The 22,978-nt window shown below is 42.8% G+C and overlaps 1 protein-coding gene across 8 annotated transcripts in view; it reads right to left on the bottom strand.

Moving 5' to 3' along the window:
• The window catches only part of LRRC7 (leucine rich repeat containing 7), a 198,980-nt gene that overhangs the window by 15,894 nt on the left and 160,108 nt on the right, over positions 1–22,978 (bottom strand). For all 8 annotated transcript variants that reach the window (XM_090146844.1, XM_090146845.1, XM_031604275.2 and 5 more), the window contains 8 exons: positions 22,544–22,659; positions 14,364–14,433; positions 12,655–12,754; positions 11,841–11,965; positions 7,480–7,680; positions 2,606–2,704; positions 640–751; positions 231–411 (listed from right to left, as the gene is read on the bottom strand). In XM_090146844.1, the coding sequence (XP_090002970.1) occupies positions 231–411; positions 640–751; positions 2,606–2,704; positions 7,480–7,680; positions 11,841–11,965; positions 12,655–12,754; positions 14,364–14,433; positions 22,544–22,659 (1,004 nt within the window). The remainder of the gene's footprint in view (positions 1–230; positions 412–639; positions 752–2,605; positions 2,705–7,479; positions 7,681–11,840; positions 11,966–12,654; positions 12,755–14,363; positions 14,434–22,543; positions 22,660–22,978) is intronic.

Raw genomic sequence — 22,978 nt, 5'->3', positions numbered from 1 at the left:
ACATGGTTGGAAAAGCAGCTGCAGAATTATTGATGTTTATAGAGCAGGAATGAATGGCCAACACTCTGCAGCCTGGGCTGCGTATCGCCATGTACACCCCAAGAAACCTGGGGTAAAGTGTTGTTGTTTTGATTTGAATGTGTTAACAGCTAGCACACGATCACTCCATACGTGTGTGACCAGGGAAGACAAAAGGCAATCAGAAGCTGTGTTAAGAAAGAGGCTCACACCTGTTCCCCCACAAAGAGTTATTCACTGCTTCTTTAGCCGTTGTCTGCAAGGACCCCATTTTAACATGCGCGTTGGAGGACCCTGAGGAAGCCTGGGAAGGGGAATAGTCTGAGTAAGTGCCTGAGGAAACGCTGTTATTCAGACAGTGGATCTTATCTGCTTCAGACTCATCTGTCGACTCTGAAACAAAACACAGCAAACATTTTCAGGAGGTGATGTTTGGAAGCTAAACTCCAGAAAAAAAAACATTTTCAAATGCATACTATGGATATATATATATATATTTATGTTTGTGTGCATAATACATACAAAATACGTTTTATAATCAGTGAAGTGTAGAATATGTTAGATTCTATCTATGCAGATTATGTACGCTCCCATCTAAAAGGTTGTAAGTCAGGTTAGTACCTTTCTTGTCTTTACCCAGAAGAACAAGTTTGGGTGGGTACAACGGAGTCTCTGGCAGGGAAGGACGAAGTTCCCCTATCCTCATCTCACTGGCAGGATGTCCAAAGGCATCCTGAGGAATACAATAATGTAGAGTAAACATAGGAAACAGTGTCAACAATCATTTCAAAGCCTTCTTTTCATGAATGTGACAACACACCGACACCCCACCAGACAGAAATAGTCTAATCACAATGATTTGTCAGCTGAAAATTCCAATCAGTCCTACAGAAATACTTCTAAAATTATGGTGATGCATTCGTTTTGAAAATGTGGACAAAACAGATGGAACTTGTAGGATACATCAAGGCCGTGTAAACATTTTTGATGAAGCAGAAGGCACAAAAATGCAAGCTGCCAGTAGAAATAAATAAAAAAATAATATTCATATCTGCCTCTAACTTCATGAGTAAGTGTTCCTCACTCATTTGTGGCACTAGTCCTTCCATAGATTCAGATCATGATATCGCTACACTTCATTAAATTAAATAATTTGGGTTTCAAAAACTCCTCAGGAGTTCAGCAGTTCTTGACTGTCTAAGATTTCCCTGCACAATGTTCTACAGTTCCAGACAGCAATAGGATACATAGTGAAAATAACATACGTTAAAAAGTGGAAAGAAAATGAGATGGGGTCTTAGTAGGAGGTATTTTAAACAAATGCTTTTAAATTAGGCTCATGGGATAGCCAGAAGCAGGAAATTAAGATGAAAACAAGCAATTTGGGGGCATTTTTTATGTCAGCACTGGGGAAAAGTTCAGAAGTAAGAAAGGTGCTATTCCCAAAGATAGGTGACCTGGGGAGACAGGGGAGGAGAGGATGCTAAGTGGAGGGATGGCAGAGGTAACCCTGCGCCAAGGAGGAAGACAAACAATATGGGAAACCCACACTGGGTGTTAGTGCGTGGGATCAGGGGAACGTCATGGGGAGAGAAGTGATGGAGATGGGTATAGCAAGACTGTGCTAACTAACACCAGTGAGGCTCCTCGTGGGAAGGAGTAAGAGAAACATGCATCGTCTTGGAAGTGGGAGGATGAGCCGTGATTTTGTAGAGGATGGAAGCTGGGGAAGGAAAATATCCAGTGAGAAAGAAGACATTTTAGAGAGCTACCAGGAGAAAACAAAAAATTAGTAAAGAAAATGAGGAAGGAAATGGTTAGAAGAAACATAACTGGGAGGGAGCTTTCTCTTGTGGAGACACGATGGGGATCCCTGTGCCCGGACCTTAGCTGTAAAGGTACTCCAGTGATTACAGGTCACACAGTTTTAGAGAGGAGTCAATAAAGGTAGGAGATGTAACATTTAGAGAAACAATTTAAAATGGAGTACCAAAAACAAAAATGCAACAAAAAATGTATTTTTTTTTTTTTAATTTTACTTGATTTTACCCATAAGAAAACCTTGAGGAAACTGAGCTCCATTAACTACTTTTGTAACAGCAGTGGAAACGAAGATTTGTAGAAGCATTTGCTGAGTGATTTATTCTTGATGAATGTAATTAGATTTAAAAAACAGGTATGTTAATCCTTCTGCTTTTGGTGTACTACTGGAGATAGTACCATACCAACATAGAAAAGGGAAGGCATCCTCACAACCCATTAACTTAACCCGATCAGTGCTAACGTTTATGCAAATACAGCTTCATACTGATTATGTGCTGTGATACTGCAGGATTTTACTGCCTTGATGTACAGAGCTCCCTCGTGGTGCGTGTCATTTCTCACGTAACAGTACCAGTGTACATACAACTCAAAGCTAGCAATAGTGAATAGCCTTTTTCCAGTGCAGAACAATCATTTCTACTGCAGTGTAACAAACTTATCATGCAGAATGATTTTTGAAAAGTAACAAAGTGCATACATTCAGGGAGTGAGATTTTTCACTTTTGAAGCATGGCGCATGCTTCAAACTTATTTCTTGTTGTACCTCTGAGCTTTTTGTATGCTCTTCTTTCTCCTTCCTGTCCAGAGTCGATTTATGAGTGTTGTCTGTATCAGACAGGTGACTCTTATGGAATTCTTGCACCTAGAATCCCAATATTGTGCCATGAAACTTTCAAAAGTTAAAAGCTCAAAATAAAACTACTTGCTGTAAGGCAGGACGAACCAGCAGTTCCATTTTTGACATAACGATGAACACAGATTTTATTTTAGGTGTATGACTTTATGAAGTTTTCTATGCCATATTCTTTCTTTTCTATCATTTTAGCCTCCACTCTGGCAGTTGCAACAAAAATCAGTACACTTAGGAAAGAATTAGTCTGGCATTTGTGAACATGCCATGGAAGTGAAAGATGTAAAAAGAAAAACCCAACCATATTCCATTTGCTACTACTTTGCTTAAAAGGACAAAAAGGGCACTAATGGAAAATAAAAGGTATTATTAGATAGATCAGCTGCGAGGACAAAGAAAGGAGATAAACGTAATTGTGTTTTATTCCCCAGGACTAAACACAGAAGGATATACGCAGAGGATAGAAAAATATGGCGAGCTCTTTCCCAAGAGAAAGTGCACGACAGAAACCAGCGAAATAATTGGGAAAGAGAAATACTGGCAACTATTCATGCTGACAACATAAAAACATCAAGTTAAAATCTAGAGAGCTGTGATTTTCGAAATAACCTCATTCTTAGCATCTGCTTGCAAAGAACAGAAAGACTCTGCAGAGAGCAGCCCGGGTCTCGGTGCAGATGCAGCACACACAGGGCAGAGGCATGGCGCAGGGCCGATAGCCTGGACTGGACCAGAGGAACAAGGATAGAGGAACAACCTGCTGAAAGCTGGGGCAATCTGAAAGATGCCACACCAGCAACAAATTACCAGATCCAGGCTAAGGTTACTTGGTCCAGGTTGTACTAAGGTTTTAATGAAAGAATAAAGATCGCAGATAATGCAATCAGAGAGACGTCAGAATACCCTTCAACAGAAGTGAGACTAACTCAGGCACAGGCCCGGCTGTGTGGGGGTGGGACAAAGCCTTGCTGTGCCCCTCACCCAGGTCACCCCTCTGCAGGTCTGGGCTCCCTTGGCCCTGTACGTGGAGAGCTACAAAGCCTGGCTAACGAGTCCTCTCCTGGCAAGACCACAAAACACAGTCTGCCTGAAGCCGTGTGTGAAAACCAGTCATAGTATTTTGCTGACAGCAATTACCAGACTGACCAAAATAAAATGCAGTCATCAATCTAGAAACGTAGAGACTCCCCAGAAGGTGGGATTACCCCACAGAAATGCAGAGCAGAGGTTCTGCCATCCGTTCCCAAATCTGTGCCACTCTCCTGCCACAACAGCAGCTCCCAGGAGGGCCATTTCGGTGACCACAGACCCGAGGGCTGTCCCGTGCAGAGTGCAACGATGAGATGCAAGTCCCACCAGGGGACAGAACTGGTGGAAGGAAAATTGAATGCAGAACTGGGATCTGAAGGTGGGGAATGAAGAAACCCTCAAACACATCTCAGCTGGTACAGCAGCCAGCACACCGTCAGCCATCTCCAGCAGGCATTCCCATGCAGCACAGCTCTATACGAAGACACGAGCTTGCTGATTTGGTGACATAAGTACATGAGGAGCAGACTGGAACAGGGAGTTTTGGGGGCACTATGCAGTGAGGCGTAACAGATCCTGAAAAACCATGGGCAGGTAGGGCTGTTTCTGCTCTATGTTTGTGCTTTGCAGCCCCGTGGACTGGCCAGCAGCAGGAGGAATGCACACACTAACACCCAGACTGCTCCAGTGATCAGAAGTACAGCATCCAAGCATTGACCAGAACTCCCTACAGCCAAAGATACCAAATTCTGTAATGATCTTTGTATTGTGAAAATGTTTTACTTCAAAAGGCCGAGCCTGTTTGCCGACATGGCTGGAATTCTGGAAAGAAGAACTGCAGGTGCCATCCAGCCAGTGCTTAGTCATGAACTGCAGAGGATGGCAGACCTAGTAGCATCTTCCTAAGTTATAAACCACGGTCCTGTTCTGTTCTGTACGTGGTCTTCAGTCTGAGGACAGAAGGCCCAGTGCTGCCCCGAGTTACAGCACCTCAGGCTCTGAATTGCACTCCCTGTGTTCTCCCATCTCAGGAGGAAACCAGCTCTTAGTCCACACGGATAGGCACCCAACAGCAGGCATATCACTGGGGTTGCTGCCAACAAAGAGAGTCTCAAGTCTCTTGGAAAGAAGTCCATGTATGGTCCACAAGGCACAGACCAGGCCCACGTGATGGCACAGAGAGCCATGACACAATGCTGCTCCTCCAGAATCCTCCTGCAGGATGGGTCCCCCCATGCCTCAGACTGAATTTCTGGAAGGAAGGCTTTACCTTGGAGACAGTCCTGAATAATGCCTCTAACATCCAGACTCTTAGACAAGGTCAGGCAGGAGTCAAAGTAACTCAGAATTAACTTTAAGACATTTGACATCCTATTTGGAGAAACATCTCTTGCAAGTCAGACCTCCAGAACAGAACACCATCACCTTCCTTCTGTGACTGGAAGCCACCAAGGTCATAACCTCAATAAAGATGCTCTGTGCTATGGAGAAGCCATATGGCAGAACTCAATAATGAAGTTATTTCTGGCTCCTTGTTAAATATAGGTCATTTTGTTGCAAAGTGCCCATCAAGGCACGGCCTAAAAGCAGACACAAACTGAAAACCTTCAGGATAAATTGCCCTCCCAGTCAAGAGAGATTGTCATTGTGCATCTCAGGGGAAAACAGCTCCCATGACGGATACATCAATGAATGACCTGAAACCAGGCAGCCCAGGGGAAATAAAAGCATGCAAAGTCTTTCTGGAAAGGCAAGATGAGTTTTAGAGACTCTCTAGAAGATCTGACTAAAAACAAAACAGAAAGAACACCCTTCTCTCTCCCACTCCCATCCCCCTAAAACAACGCAAAGCTGAGCAAGTAATGAAGAAGGAAGTTAAAAGGATTGAGGTCTTGTTTTGACTGAAGTGAGATGAAAGTCTCAGCAGACCCAGCACAGCATCTGCAGCAGATTACCCAGAAGAAAACCATCTCTTCTTTCTACACAGTCCTAATAAACCTGCTAGGAATTAACACAAGGGATGGAATGCTGCATGCTGGGTTAGAAAAGAGTTTTTTTTTAAAAAAACAGAAACCTGAGAGTCATGCAGAACTCTTTCCAGTGATTTTCTCAGTCCATTCATATCAAGAATATTAACCGTAAAGATCTTAGCTGCCAATTTTTGGTATTCCTCACTATCACTCATGGAAGGGGTACACGGTGTTATCCCAACCTTCTTTTTGGCTACAAGGCACATCTTTCACAATGAAACACGGGACAATGAACAAGTTTATTTTAAGTGATGATTAATTAAGAAATTGCTTAATATTACTGAAGGTGGAGGGTGATGCAGGGGGATTGAAATGTACTTTGTTATTCATTTCAGATGCTCCCTTTAATTATTTAGAACCAATTTTGTGAAGACACGCGTGTAAATTAATTGCAAGAAAACCCAAGAGAGATCAGAAAAGAAACCAGCTGATCTGGCTTCAGAGGATGAAAAGTGAGCATTGCACCTGAAATTAAATTACCTTGTTATAAGATACTGTCTTCAGTCTAAATCTATCAGAACACACCTGCATTTTCAAACTGTATTTTAACTTGAGGCTTGAGATCCTGTCTCCTAATTATCTGCAAAGCAAATGGAGCTTAATTATGTTTTATTTAATATGTTACAACTGAAATCATGCCAATATTATTCAAAAAATCATTCACACATTTTCTACACCTCTTCTTCATCTTTACGCGGGATGCCAAAGAGAATAACACATATACACCATCTTGCTTTCCTGCCATGAAAGCTTCCCAGTGATGTTATCTCTCCGAATGACAAGAACACTATCTTTTTTCCTGTAGCTGACGAGCTATTTTGCTGCTGGTCCTTGTAAAGTATTATGGAAACCAACATCTAGGCAAGGTCTACCATCTCCAGTATTGCAGTAAAGGAAGATGAAAAGCACATTTACATTGACAGGATGGAAATAGTTCATGTGTTCTGTGTTAGAATACAGTTTGTAGACCTGTCCAAGCACCTTATAGTCTATCAGTAAATACTGCCAGAGTGAGAAATTTCCCCCATGTGTAAGCTGAACCTACATAAAGTAAGCTATCTGTATGAAGGCATCGATGAGCAGATGTCCTCTAAGATCAAACTGCAGCTGCTTATGTCAGCTTTGCACAAGTATGTGCAGTATTTTGGAATTATCTTTCATTAAATATATTTAGGTCAGAATAGAAAACTCGTCCCACTTCTGGCCAACATACATGGCTGGACTGTGCAACACACTGATCTATAGCTCCCTGCAGTGAGGAGGTGCTTCTGTTGACTTCATTAACTTTTGACAAGGCTTGTTGGCTATGTATTACATGCAGTGGGATTATAAGAAGCAGAACCTTATGGTACAGCACTGTCAACAGAACAAACTGACTTTTCATTTACATATTGTTGCAGAGATACATTTAAGTCTGAGGTGTAACTCTTAATCAGTTCCATTTTCTCACTAGTAGGCAAGTTGGCCATATCATTAACGTTTAGGAGAGAGCTGGTATATATCAATACAAAAATTCAGATCTAGCTAGATTTAAAATCAAAGCTTCCAGCTGAAAATCTTAGTAGTACTGGGGAAAGAGCAACTCAGTATAAAACTAGGCTTACTTTGCAGAATTAAACTAGAAACTTTCGGCAAGAAGCTCACAGCAGATGCAGCATAGCATTTGAGGGAGTTATACTAAAACCCCGTCTTGAACTCTTGAGAGGAACAACGATCCTTTTACATTACCTCCACTGAAATCTCCTTTGGTGCCATGGGCCACTTGTGCTCATACTTTTCTTTCACAGTTTGTTCAGTGTTGGCGGTTGGTGCTGAGTTCTCAGGCCGTACTCCATGGCTTGTTTTGCCCACCAGATTTTGAACTGATTTTACCATATTCTTTAAATCCTCCGGGTATGGAGTGGGATAACGTTTTAGATTTATTTCAACCTGAACATTCATAAAAAGAATTAAAGCACAAATACAAAATGAAAACAGCATGCAAACTAAAACCATGGTTACAGTACTATGGCTAAGTGCAAATTCCTCAAATTGTTATTAGTCTATTTGAGGTAGCCTGCTACACACAGCTAACCCTCGTGGATTCTTCAGGTCTTGGACCAAACTTGGCCATCAGTTACACTGTGGCAACCTATAATGGAATTTCAGTGACATAAAATAATGGATGGGCATGCTTCCCTGCAAGCCTATCTTTCACCCTGGGAGAGTATAGCAATTTAATTCTGCACTTGGCCTGAGAGTACTAACGTATTATATCACACTTCTCCAAAATGATACTGATGCCAAATGCAGAATTAATTTAGCTATGCTCAGTGTACAGAATTAATCAGAATTATCTATAATAGCTGAGAACAGAATCTGATCTGCTGGGATCTATTCGCTCTTTGAGATGTGTAATGTACATACATACACTCAAGTACGTGAATTCTGCTCCTAAGTATACAGAAATACAGGAAAACAGACTTAAACCACTACAGAAAAGTCAACCTGTGTCACACTGAACAGTACTTTGACTGACAGACCTACAGATCTCCTACAACAATCAACACTTTGAGCTTTCTGTTTTTGTCACTCAGAAGTAAAGAAATATTGTAGTCATCCAAGTCCAAATCAATCACAGCTTGAAGACAGCTCTGCAAAATCTCAGGGTTGAGCAACAGGAGAAGAGGGGCACGACACAGCTCTGTCAGCAAACTGCTCAGAGTGGACAGGGTGCAGGTTACCAGGCCAGGAGTGATCCAAGCAGGAAAGGAGACCTACACGATGCTGGCCTCTCCTTACACCTCCCCATCGTGTTACAGACCTCTTTTGTCTGCTGTACGTCACGCCCCATCACGAGGAGAAATGCTGAGGAATCAAACAAAGCCTGACCTCAGCACGCTGCCCGTGGTGGAGGCTTCCCACCCCTGCTCTGCCCTTCCATAGGCAGGAGCTCTGACCCCAGGCACAGCCCCTGGGACGCAGCAGGTGCTGGTTCTACCTGCCCCTCTCTCAGGGCTGAACTTGGGGTGGGAACGCAACAACTTTGAATTGAATTTCCTTTGGTGAAGGAAAGCGACAGCACCCAGAGCAAGCTGAGCGTGTCAGGATAACTGATCCTGTTTACGAGGCTGTGAAATTTGAAATTAGTCCGTGTTTGCTGTGTGATAAGTAAGCAGAAGCCTTTACAGCAAAGAAGTTTTACCCAATTGCATACATGAGGTCAGCAAAGGGAGCTTGATTTTAATAGGTCACCATACAGTCATTGGATTTTACACCTGTGACAAGTGGGAAAAGGGCAATTTTGGATTCAGATGATTACGGTCTGTCAATGGGGATATTTTAGAAGCAAAACCACGATCGATTTGAAAATAAAGCTATATGAAATACTAGCATATAATTCTGAGCCACAGTAGAATAAACATTACATATAATAGATTCTGACATGACTTTAACATAAAACGTTAAAATGTATGGCTATGATGTCATATGTTAATAAAGAACTTCAACAGAAAAAAAGAAATTAAGTCTGTAAAGCCTTACTAAGGCTGTGGTTGATTTACGGTTGAAAGAAATCATATTCAGATGTGGCCTAATTAGGCAATCGCTTTTTCAGAAAATCCGAGCCATGATTTCAATGTAAAAGCTACAGACAAGCATAGAACTGCAGTCACAGAGCAAATCCTCAGTAAGCACTAGCCAGAGAGAAATTAACTAAAGGACTTCCATGTGAGAGGCAGGTCAGACAGGGATTTCAGTAAGAGCCTGATATCGCTGGGCGTATTACACCATAAAAATACTGGCAGCTGTGCTGGGTGCTGTGCACTAGAAAGCAGATAATTTCATTGCTGAGTTAGAAATATTGCTACGGAGGAAACTGTCAATGCAACTCTCGTATCTTTTAATGCTACACCAAAATAGAGTGACCCCGAACAGAGAATTTTCGAAGTTCAAAATTCGTTATAGAAGAATTTGTTGAATAATTTAGGTCTTCAGATCGGTGTTATATAGCTTGGATGGGAAGTCAGTTTTCAATACGAAATATATAACATGAAAACTACGCGTGCTTTTATAAAGTGCAAACAATGTTTGTGGTAACCACCCACTGCTAATGTGGGATAACCTTCAAATTCATCCCACAGAGGTCCCTGGTAGTTATGGATGTCTGGTGTACACACAGAGAGATGGAAAAGAGGAGAAATGCTCTCTTCAGGATGCACCGATGGAAGGACATACCTGATCAGCTCCTAACTCCTTGCTTAGCTTTTCGTTTAATAATTCTTCTTTAGGCAATAACTAAGGTGTCAACTCCAAAACGTGATGTTTTGGTCTGATGAAGAGATACCAGGATCATTGTGGAGGAGAGCACTGGGTTGGAGCAGCTGCCCTGCAGAGAAGGGCTGAGGGAGGTGGGCTGAGAGGAGAACGCTCCGGGGAGACCCCACTGCAGCCTGCCTGGGCCTCTGAGGCTGCAGGAAAGCTGGGGGTCTCTCATCAGAGAATGTTAGCTAAAGACAGGGGGTAATGGCTTTTAACTGGAAGAGGGGAGATTTGGAGGAAAGTCTTCCCCATGAGGGCAGGGAGCCCCAGCACTGCTGCCCAGGGCTGTGGGTGCCCCATCCGTGGGGGTGCCCGAGGCTGTGGGTGGGCCCTGGGCAGCCTGAGCTGCTGGGAAATGTTCCCTACTTGGAACTCGGGTGGTCTTTAAGGTTCCTTCCAACCAAACCATTCTATAATTTTATGGTTCTATGATTATATATGGAAATTGAGGAATCGTGTGCAGAAATAGGACCCACACAGATCATTGGTTTACATTCTCTCCACAGGTGGGAGTGAAAACAGGTAAGAAAGAACTCCAGAAAATATATTTTAGTGTTGGGCTCTTCCCCTACAGTGACCCAAACGGTAAATGCTGCCTTGGCCTTCAGCTGCCAAGCCAAACATCAGGGACAGCAGCAGCCCTGCAGGCTGTGGCTCACCCACATGGCAAAGCCCCTCATCCCAGCAGGAAGGACAGGACAGGACGGGCTGCCCTCAGCTCAGCCCTAGGCATAGGATGGGCTGTGTGTCCAGGGCTGCTTCTGGGACATCCCAAGATGTGGCACTGGGCTCAGTGGCATTTGCCTCCCCAGTTCCCATACAGCAGATGGCAGCACTCAAACTCGACTATCTGAACAGCATAAGCTGAATGAGGGATTTCATTTGTCTACAGAAATAGCTTGCTCAAAGGAAGCATTTGTTTCAGTCATCCACAGAGTTCTGAAATATATTAAAACCAAAATGGCTACGCAATGTATTTCTTATATTACATTTCAATACCAAAAACAATGCTCGCAAATTAAAGGTAATACAATTAAATCCATCTACAATCTTAGAAATTATCTATTTCTCTGTTCACACTTTTGCACACCTGGACATGTTACTCACACTCAAAGTTATAACAAGAAGGAGTGGAACAATGTGAAACTCCCAGACACTCTGCTTTCCACACATAAGCTATAAATCTGCAGTTCATAGGGGGTAAAGCTTCAGTTTAATCTGTTTATTGTGAGTCAGATTGCTTTTTTAATTCATTTTCTCTTTTGCTAAAATACTAAAGCAGTAGTATATATAACAATTATATTTGGTTGCAAGGGTTAAGTAAAATCTCCTGATAAGGAAAAATATTTAAACAAAAAATCAATTTTCCCAAGAAGATCTAAATGGGATATTAGATATTTATTATTAACAGCTCTCATCAGCTTTCATCTTGAGAGGAATACCGAATCCCCACGGGATCTAAACAGTTCTAAAGAATTATGAGGCTGGAGAGTAATCCCAAGTCCCCAGTGTTCTGTGTTCATTTTGTCTTAGTGATGAAATGAGTGCCCCATTAGGTACCCAACACTCAGCCTATGGGTCTGGACTGATTTCTGACATCCCAGTCATTCCGTGTGGAAAATAACCACAAGCTTCCAGTTCTGTGCACCTCAGAGAGAACAGGGATGCTTATGAAATGTGGCCAAGTATTTTCCCATTATTCAGAACAGAGAAATAGTTCAATTCAGCATCTGTATATTGGACTCTGTCTCTAATATGTGAATGCAAAAATAAAACAAAAAAACCCATACCTTAACTTTCCCTGGATTTTCCTCCTCTTCCTTTTTTTCTTCAAATTCAAAGGCAACAGTCATACGTTGCTGTCTCTGCTCCTCCCACAAAGTAGGGTTGAAACTATCACTGTCTGACTGGAAATCTACAGTTAAATTGCAAACAGCAATGCAACAGAACAAGAGATTAATGCCCTCAGCAAAAGACTGCAAATCATCCAAAAAGAGAAGCTCTTGGGTGATCCTGTAACGTTGGGTCATTGTCTCAAAAACTGTTGAGGGGGCAATGGAAGTCATAACTAAAAACACCATTAATAAATAAATGTGAATGCTCAGATCACAAAGAGAACGGTGGAGAGCAAGAGGGCTTTGGGGCACAGCTGGAGGAGGAGCATGGAGGCTCTCTACTGGGATGCACAGGCTTCAGAGCCAAGCCCTGCTTTTGTCAGGCTCACAGCTCTGCTCCCTGTGACCCTTCACATGCGTCTTACGCTGTGTTGCACTTTTGTTATGCTCCTTTTTTACTTCTTTTATCATTTTTAATAAACATTAACGGTACTGGATATTTTATAAGCAGCCCAAGACAATTCCTGTTCTGTCAGTGCAGCACAGGCAGGCTGGCAGGTCGGATGCCCTTGGGCTCCAGGAGGTGCCCCCACTCCTCTCTGAGAGCAATGGACTGGAAGCAGGAGCCTTTGGTGCATGGCAGCACACGGGCTGCTCTGTGCACACCGCTGGCTTCAGGAGGCACAGACTCTGCTGCACAGAGCCACGCTGAGCCCACAGACCCCACAGTCTGCTGCTGCCTCCGGGGGGAATGCTGATGGTGTTTTACCTTCATCACTGCGGGGTTGCTGGGGAAACATGTAGTTAGTCAAAACTCTCTGCTTCGTTTCCGGGTGAGCCTCAGTTTGCAGGGGGATGAGAGCCTTGGACTGTGTAGGAAAGGCAAAACAAAGAGCTGGTCACTGAGCACGTCTGTTAGCCAGGATGGAGTTTTAGCAGGCAACAAACAGAAAATACAGGAATAACCAAAATTCTGAATGGAAAGAACCCTCTCCATGGGACAAAGCCAACGGTGTTTGGTGGCACTTCTTCCTCTCCTATTCCTCAGTCTGCCTGTAACTCCCACCAGGATCACCATACGAAGTCTAACACCAGAAATACTGGCTGTGTGCTTTAAGCCAGGATCCACAAGGAGTGGGTCCTGTAACTCTGAGGGTGCTCCTGGTGCCCAGCTGCATGGAGGCACCACTGAGTTCTACTCAACTGGCTATTGTTATTGCTTTGCTGTAGTGTAGCACCCAGCACTATCACAGTTCATGGATTAGAAGGTGATCTAAACCTTATCACTGAAGTCAAAATGCTGAAAAAACATTGACTGTTTATTAGGAAGTCTATGTTTCGTGGATGGGTAGGGGCATTTTTTATAGAAATAAGAGTTAGAATCCTAATTTAGTGCTTGCAAATTTATTCATCCCTGTGTATTAACCCTCTCAGACAGTCTCCCCTCCCTTCAGCTTGAAGACTTTTGCTTAGCCATACAAGTGAAAACTAAATTGAAGGGGAAATGCAACAAAGCACTGATGCAGATGCCCCTTTGCTTTGTCTCAGTGGATGGCACGCTGCAGGCAGCAGCAGGCAGGTCTGTCCCCAGGCAGCACAGCACTGCCCTGGCTCCTGTGGCTGCCTCATACAGATATGGGAGGGACTCATTTCCAGCAGCATCATTATCCTCCTCAGCTTCAGTTAGGGAGGTGTAATGGTTGATGTTGGGCTTTATTGTAGGGTGGGAAAGATGACACTACGGGAACTTCTTGTAATTATTAAGTTCATATACCGAGCAGGTTTTGTCTAACATTCTACTAATTGAATTTGTCTCCACTTAATCACATTCTGGAACTGCAAAATTATCCTATCCACCAATACTGCAAGGACTGATGGGGACTTATTCTAGTGCTCAGATGCTGGGTAACTGTTACCTAAGGAATATATGGTAATGCCATGTGAACTGAGCTCCTTGGAACGAAGGAAAGCATACCTAAAATTAAGAGGAACTTAAATGAGAATTTTCTCTAAAACAAGACTGAGAGTTCTTGTGCATCTTCAGTATATTTAAACTCCCACTGGCTTCACTGGAGTTTGAAATATACAGGAAGGGAAGCACGGACAGGAAAAGGCAGAAGACAAAAATGGAGGGGTAGAGACAGAATAAGGAATGGGACAAACTAAGAGCAAGGCTGAGAACAAAGCCTCGCCTCTCGGATTTCTGTTTACAGAATATTCTCTTGATAATTCTGATCACTGCTTACTACTTTTGTCGGGGTACAGAAGGCTAATTAGCAGCAAGCAATAAGCCCAGCAATGGCAAATTTACCCAGATAATGAATGTCAGCCAGGACTGCCTACAGCTTGGTAGGAAAGTAGCAGCTGGGCTGGGACTAACCTCTTCTAAAGCTGTGCTGCAGTGACTTATGACACTACAGACCTCATTCATGGCCCCTGTACCTTACTAAAGAAATTATGAACACTGGAAGCCGTTACCTGGTTGTCAGAAAGCCACAGAGCTGCAAGTTCTTTGAGTTTAGTAAAAGTGAATGGTAAGTTCTTCAGCCTGTAAACGATAAGGGAACAGCATGAGTCCCTCACTGCTACATAATTCCTTCGATACACAGCATGACTGGCTTGATCAGACTAAAAGTGCTATCATTTCTTATCTTTGTTTTCTCTCACATTTTATTAAAGTACAGTATCTTACTAAGGGGATTCCCCTTTAAGTACTTCCACATTAGGAGAGATATTTGTACCCTATAACACAGAAAAGATTTGGTCCCAGCAGGACATACAGCAAAGTCCTACCAGCTTTCAGGTGACATAAACCCTCTGACTTCCCAGTTGCATTTTGGAACACAAATTACTCGAGGATAACGGGAAATTCATTTTTGCAGAAATGCCAGGTATAAAATCAAAATAAGATAAATTCACAGTGAACCTAAATGACAAAATTAAACAAAACAGTAAAAAAAAAAAAAAAAAAAAAAAAAAAGCCTTTTCATGATATATGTGAATACATTTCCTAAACCAATCTGCACGTGGGAGCAGGGAAGAGGTGATGAGATGGTCGTGGGAGCTCCAGCCACGCTTTCACAGGAAGCACCTTGTTCTGAACACGGTATTTTCTCTTTGCAGCCCATCTCAAAGCAGAGAGCAGCCCTGGTCACACACTGCTGCTCCTCATCTCTGCGTTACAGAGGGCTGCCAAAAGAAACAGACTGCCCAAAGGAAGGACTGCAAAACATTTCTTGTGATTAAACCACAAAAAGGAGGTGTAAAATCCCTTTCCTGAGAGGTGGGCAAACTGATAGCACGGGGAGAAAGAGTGACAAACTTCCAGCAAAGATGAGTAACCGCCAGCAGAACCCTCTGCCCCTCTACCAGCAAATAGCCAGAAATATCCTACAGTCATGAAGACGGTGATTTTAATACGAATATCTTATCCTAAAGGCGACTTACCTACAAGTGAAATAAATTGACATGAATATGTATATACTCAGTGTGCTATGAAATACCTGTGTAGATCAGGGTGTTTTAACACGTGCTTGCATGTTTAAACCAATAATTAACATCATGAGAGCCTCTAAACCTCCCGAGATTTGGTTTTTGTTATCTTAAAATGCATACATCTTCTCTGGAACAGCGCAGACTGAGATGTTCTTTATGCACAGAAGTGACAAGATTAAGCTTTAATAGTTAACATAACGGTGCTTAAATCGTGGTTACCTGGACATTTTACTCAGATCTTTTTTTCTATATAAAAAGACAAGAAGTGGCTTCTCAAGTGACACCCTTATTGCTCTGCCTTCGGGATGCAGTGTCTGCAGAGATCACTGCTGCTGCTCCCAGCTCACTCCAGCTGAGTGATGGGGATCAGAGGGAGAACACATCTGGTTAGCAGAAATGATGTGTGGCAAGAAAGTCCCCGGGCTGGTTTTCCATTTCCAGAGCTCTTCGTCTGTGATGCCCAGAAGCCCCGACACCTGGCTTTAAGTGTCTGAAGAGGATTGATTCTCAGGTGCCGTTAATGAGAAAAGATGTCAAATTACAGATCAGTGAATGGAGGCACCCAAAATCAGTGCTGATTTTTGACAATCTGCCATCAAAATGAGACCCAGCCTCTTTTTCTGACTGCAACTTTTTTTCCCACATTTAAATTCATGACTGCTTTTCGAACTGTGTGAAGCTCATGAACATTTCCCCTCCGTCTGCAGTAACAACACGGCTGCATCTCTCTGACTTTCACAAACAACAGAATTACCAAGAGAGGAGGTTTTGTATTTTACACACTTCAGAACAGGGCCTGCTGTACTTGCTGCTTACACTGGATTCGTTTAACCACCAAAGGTAAATACATAACTGTTCATCAGCCAAAATGAGGTCGTACCGCAGCTACGAAGCACCTCCAATGTTATGCACAGATGTAGCTCTGTCTGCTTTACATTTACTGTACATTTACTTATGTTTACTTTCCAGATTGTGGGCCAGACCCTATTTGGTCTGCATCAGCATAATTCCACTGGTTCCAAAGAACCAAATCACACCACCTCGGTTAAAGATTTGGCTTTCTCCTCTGCCTTTCAGTAGCACAGACAATGTGATTGGTTTGCTCCATGCACCTAACATGTGGCTGCAATCAGACAGTAGTACAGAGACATGGGAAGTTTACGACTGTGCTGCTCAACAAAGCTTTTCTTTTGTACTAAATACTGAAAGATCTCACTAGATAGCATGGAAAACTACACACACAGTCAGTTTTGTAAATCCAAGAAAATATATCCACATTTCTAGATTAAACTTTAATGAGTGCATAGATAATTCATTGAGAAGATGGTCAAATTAATTAACTTGCAATTAAGGAGCAAATTACGCTGTACCAAAAGAATCTTTTCTTACTATGGAGCAAACAACGCCCTGCTGGAAGCTGCTGCTGGGGCAGAGCAACCACCATGCAGCAGCTGGGGCTGGGGGCGGCCTGGGGGCAGCCAGGGGATGCAGGCAGAGACACCTCCAGCCCTTTGGAACACACATACTGGGTCTAACACTCGCTGCACACACTTTCTTCCACAAACAGGTTTCGTTTCTCTGCAATTTTTAAATCACTATTAACTTCAGTTTGGAATCTTTTAAACTGAATTGTAGGAGGAGCTAGATGTGATAACAAAATAATCTCTCAGTGTTACAGATATTTTTTGTATTTATATTAGGTTAAAATGCATATAAAACCATGCTAAAGCTTAAAGGTTACTAGCAGAAATATTTCTTATAAGCTAAGCTCTGAAGCACCAGCTGATTTTTCAGCAAAACAACTCCGACCTTCAACAGCCACTAAAGCACGAGAGGCACACGTCCTTCTCACAGTGCTTAATTTTCACAAAGATAACATTTGCTTATGAGAAAAAAGAATTTTCCCTTGATGTCCCCGAGGTGAATAAAAACAAACTAAAGCAAAATGTGACTTTTTGAAGGGACAGCCCTGAGCACCAAGCTATTGGCACCGTGTGACCCCCAGCCTCAAGGAAGTGCTGTATGGGCGTTATGGCATGCTGGAACGAGGACACGGTAATTCAGAGTAGCCTGGTCAGTTTGGTTAAACAGGGACAGCTCTCCATGGTCATGCTCAGCAAATGGATAACAACAGGGTTTTCAGAGTGTGAAAGTTTAAAGGAACATAATTCATATCAACTCTTTCATTTGCTGTTCACAAAAACACTGGAAGATGTTAATGGCCAGAAGCAATTACTCTTTGTCAATAAGCAACGTCGTACAAATAACCGAACAGAAAAAGATACACCAAGGAACAGTCCTACATTTTGGAACGCATTGCAATCTTATGCTGGTTTCATCTAACTTCTGTTCCTGAGATTCAGAGTAGCAGTCAAGCTCTGACTCCAGGACAGAAGCACAAACAATGCAAATACAGCAAGGTGATGACTGGTTAAGCTCTTCTGTAAGAACAATCTAAAACTAGAAGAAAGGTTACTTACCAGTAACCGATGCTCTTTGAGAAGTGTAGCCCAAATGTACATTCTAACAATTCTACCTCTCAATCACAGGACTCATACCTGGAAGGACTCTGAGGAGAGAGGAGAAGCAGATGGAAGACAAATGTATCTGTGGACTACACATGGTGAAGAACACCGGTTACTGGTAAGACATCTTTTTTTCTCTGAATGAATCCCACGTGCACTCTTAGCAGTGAGTGAATCCAAGCAGCTCCCCCCAGGGACTTGCTACATGGTGGAGGTCTCTGTATCTTTCATGCATCAGTAACTGCACAACTACATTATCAGATGCTGCATTGGCTCTTGAAGCACCAGAGACGCCTGGCAAAGGCAAGGATGAATCCCCAGGTAGTTGCACTGCAGGTAACTGGAATCAAAACTCTCCTGAATGCTCAGGGTGAAGCCAGCTATGCTTCAGTCAGATGCACACTAACCCTCATTAGACTCCACCTTAGCAATGTGATAGCAAGTTGGGGTTCAGCCCACCATTGCCTTTTATTGTGTAGTAACAACAAAATGCTGCATTTCCCAGAGATGAAGAGTCTGTGAAAGGGATGAAAAGGTTTGGACCTGTAAAGATAAAAGGACAGAGGGCTCCCAGCTACAGAGATGAGAAGGATAGATAGAGTCTTAGTGTGTAAGGCATGGGAAAGAAAAGCTGGAGTGTAATTATCTGGTTGAAATTGAGTTATAATATGAATACCTGTAGAAAATCCTGAATCTAAAAGATAGCTTCTGGTCAATTAAAATGAGCAAGGTCCATCTTAAAACACTGAGGGCCTTCAGAATACTAAACAAGAGTGAAAACCTGTAGTAGCTGAAACCATAGTATTAAAAAGGCTAGGGAGGGACTCCAAACACTGATCCACCTTTGAGCAAAATATATCAGCTCACAAAAAAATTAAGGCTCACTTTAGCCTAAGTGTATTGTTTGTCATGTTTGCCTCTTTTCTGAAAGATATCCAATGAGAACTTAATGGAAAAATCTCCTACACATGAAATGTGAAGGTATTTTATATTCATAAGCAGACGAGCTCCAGGCAGTGCAAAGGATGGGGAGCTTTTTTCCTCATCATGTGCTACTTCACTGCTGAATTGTCCATCATACCTTGTATGCATGACCATTTGGAGAGCAGGCTGTCAATGTTCCAAGCACTTTGGAAAGTTCAAAGCCACCAGTACCTCTGCATTCTGCATGCCTGGAGCCAGACTGCACTCCTCATGTCATGAAGAATGTATCCAGATAGAACACTTTTTGTGGAAAAATGGCATCTCACAAGAAACACTCAAGTAGTCCAGCTACTAGCAGAGAAAGTCACTGGGATAAAGGTAATGAGCTAAGAGGCAACTGGACATGCAAGTTCAACCGCTGCTGTAGACACTGTAGGTAAAATTTGGCATGTGACAAGATAGGAGGAGATGGCTCTGAGCTATTCGCTAGGATGAATCTGCAGTGGGCAGACCCCCAGTGAAAGATTGCATCCCCTTTGTAAAACTGTATATCCGTGACAATCCTCAAACATCCAGCATGGGCTGACAGTCTCAGCAACAGAATCTGTTCCCTCTGAAATTAACATGCAAAGCTGCATGAGCAGCCTAACAGAACGGACATGAAATCCTCTCTAGTGTCAGGAGAAAGAAAGTCACTGACAGACAAATTCTAAAAGAATCTATGATCATATGCACAGTCTATCCCCATTTATTGTTAGTACAAGGAGTGACTGCCAATCCTCAGAAGGTTTGGGTAAAAATTAGATGTCTCATGCAAAAAATTCTGTCAGAGCAGTATTTAGTGTGAATGGGTCTTCCTTAGCAGCAGAGCCTGCAGAGTCCAGGGCTCAGCAGGTCTCAGAACAGGCTGCCAGGGAGAAGCCTGACCCCTGACCCAGGAGCTCCATGCCATAGTGTGAAGCAAGTGCAGAGGCACCTTGGATCTAGAATTGTCTTTCTGCTCTGCTTGCACGTCTGTGTCTCTCCTTCCGATGGCTCAAAGGGAAAGAGCTGATGTTCTCTACTTTCTCTGTCATATCTGAAGAAGGAAGAGCAGAAGGGCAAAAGTATTGTGATAACACGGAAAAGTTCCTAACCACACAAGCAGAGCCCAAGTACAGTCCTTATTAGCATGTATACGTGGACTCATTCAAAGAAGGAATGGATACTGCCTTACTGCTAACATACATATGAAAATGGGAAAATGGAGAAGACCAAATAAATAAATAAGGATCCGGCATTAAGATTGTATCTGAGCTCTGTCCAAACTCTTTGGTGCTGAAACTTTGAAACATGTGTTTCACTAAGGTAGGAAGTTCCACAAAAAAAACCAAAAGAAATCAGCATAGTCACAGTGTCTCAGCAGGGCAACAATCAACCTCAGATGGAACTGATGTCAACAAAGTAGGAAAAATAATCCCCCAGGCCCCTCAGGAGAAGTCTGTGAGATAATTCAACCGTTCCTACCTCTTCTAGTTTAGATCACTCTCCAGCTAGCTCTTTGATGGCTGCAACTCACAGCATAGCTTTTCAGGTTGAGTTGAGAGAACAACTTCCAACCCCAGCGAGGAAAGGCTGTCTTCTCCTGCCCTCTCCTCCTTCCTGCCTTGGTGCACAGCCACTGTGTACCTTCAACTGCCTTTGGTGTTTGCCAGACGCCACTGGGAGCAAACTGAATATGTGGGGAAAGCCAGAATGTGACCACAACAACAAGATCGATCACTTCTAGAAGTTTTAGGGAGTCAGGCCATCCCAGCCACTTCTCTGAATAGCCCTGAGAAAGCACAAGGAGATGCAGGGCTATTAGCCAGCAAGAAAGGGGAGTGGGAAGGACAGTGACCACCACGTCCCAGCCTAAGGAACACCATGAGATGCTAGTCTCAGTGTTTACTTCACAATGGAAATCCCACTGCTTTCCTATCTCTGGGCAGCCAGAGAAAAAGGCAGGTGGGCAGGAGTGCTGCTTTCATGGCAGCCAGCTGTCAGGTTAGCTTGCTCAGGAAACCTGGCATACTCCTACACCTCCGCTGACTTCTCCCAGCAGCAAGCCACCCCCTCCCTGTCACCCCAGTAACAGCACTCAGAAAGCAGTAATTACAGATGTAGTCATAGGTTGAAATCTGCAGCTGACTCAGCAAAAAAAAAAAAAGAAAGAAAGAAGCAAAGAAAAGAAGGAAAAAAAAAAAAAGAGTAGTTTTCTTCTTCCTCAACGCACATTCATGGCATAATAACAGGTCTGAAAAAAAGGCCCGAGTGATCCTGCTTAGACTGGTTTGATGTGCCAGGGAAGGTACTACAGCTGTAGTTCCCTGGCATCTCCAGAGCACACTGAGGTGCCCTCACAGCCTTGGTGCCCCTACAGCTGGCTGTGTGGAGTAAGGTGGGGCTGCCACTGGAAGCACCCACCTGAAAACTCAGCACGTTTCTGACAGGTTGCTTTCACCTGCGTCCCTATGCATTCAGGAATCCCAACTGCCTGGACAAAACTGAGCTAGGACAGGACAGGGCAGATGGATGCAGAACAGTGTGGGGAAGCTGACTGCTGTGCTGGAAAGAATGCTGCAAAGAGAGAATTCAAAATGTGCCTGAAACACAGCTTCAGGCTGCAGGAGCACAGGTAGGAGCACAAACCCCCAGCACTGCAGTGTGCTGATGGGACAGTGCACCCGTGTCCCTGGGAAAGCACTGGGACCTGAAACCCAAGGTCAAGAAGATCTAAGATCTGATTCTGGGACTCAGGCAGTTTCCATGAACCTGGAGTTCAGTTTAGCTTTACTTACTGGTCTGTACATAATGTATTTTATGATACACAATTGCAGTGAGGAAAATGATCTAATGGAATTAAGTAAACAATTTTGAATAGACGTATTACAAGGATTTCAACATTATTTGATTTTATACTTTCTGGTCAGCCTTAATTTAACAAGATTGCTGACAGTAAATTAGACCAGGTGCACAAAGTGCTTCCCCAGATATTTACTGGTTGAAACAGAAAAGCGTTCACACACTGACTATTAACATATTCTTGGAGCACGTGTACCTGGAAACTCCATGGAAAAGTCATTGCTGGTAGCAGTGGGAGCACAGGATGGAGACCAAGGAAGTCTCACAGTAAGCACTGCATTTCTCAGAACAGTCGTGTGCATGAGAACAGAGAACCTGGTGGGGTTCTGCTGGTTTTTGACAGGACCCTTGCTCCACTGAAGGAAGCAGAACATTTTCTTTTGATTTCGGTAGAGTTGGGATGGTATTTCATGTGCTTGCATATAATGATCTCATACAGCAGCTTGTCACAATTTTCTTATCAGGGCACAACACTAAATTATAAAACTGTATCCAGTTTTAAAGCCAAATATCTCACTTTCACATGGAAACAGCAGCAGACAAAATAAGCAAGCAGCATTTCATCTCCAATAGAGCACTGAGACTCAGATCCTTGCCCCATTCCAACTTTGCTTTGGTTGCCAGTAGAATTAAAACCAAACCATGAAGATTAATCAAGATATTTATCCCTATAGCTTAAATATTTAGAGTATTTATAAATACAATTTTATATGTTTTGTATACCTCTATATATCTTATATAAATATAATTTAACAAATACCTAAAAAGAAATAGCTATTTTTTTAAAACACATTCTTACAACGCGAGTTAGGAACGTGATCTGAACCATACCTGTTATCACTCAGGTTTAACACTCTCAGCTTCTGCATCTGACCTATTTCATCTGGAAGGAATTCCAGTTTGTTGGAGCGCAGAGACATCACAGTTACATTTTTACAACTCCCAATCTGTGAGAATGAAAAAACAAAAAGCAAAGATATAATAATACTCACTTTGAAAAACATTATTATCACTCACTTAACATCAGAAGGTGGCCAAATTATCTTTTTTTTTTCCCTATAAATAACAAAGAACAGAAAACACAGACTCTAAAGTCAGAAAACACTGTCTTTTGCCAGAAACATCAGGGAAATGCACTACGCTACCTGCACTGCTGCTTCTGAGCAATGCTCTCCCTTTTGCATAAAAATCAAATTACTAATTTGATTTCTACTACTTTACTGCTTTTGCAGTAGATTAGTTGCTTTTATGGACTCAACAGGGATG

Source organism: Phasianus colchicus, chromosome 9, assembly GCF_987193195.1.
Source record: "Phasianus colchicus chromosome 9, bPhaCol1.hap1.1, whole genome shotgun sequence".
NCBI lineage: Eukaryota > Metazoa > Chordata > Aves > Galliformes > Phasianidae > Phasianus > Phasianus colchicus.
The sequence above is the reverse complement of the archived record's forward strand: the minus strand, read 5'-3'. Positions and strand labels throughout refer to the sequence as shown.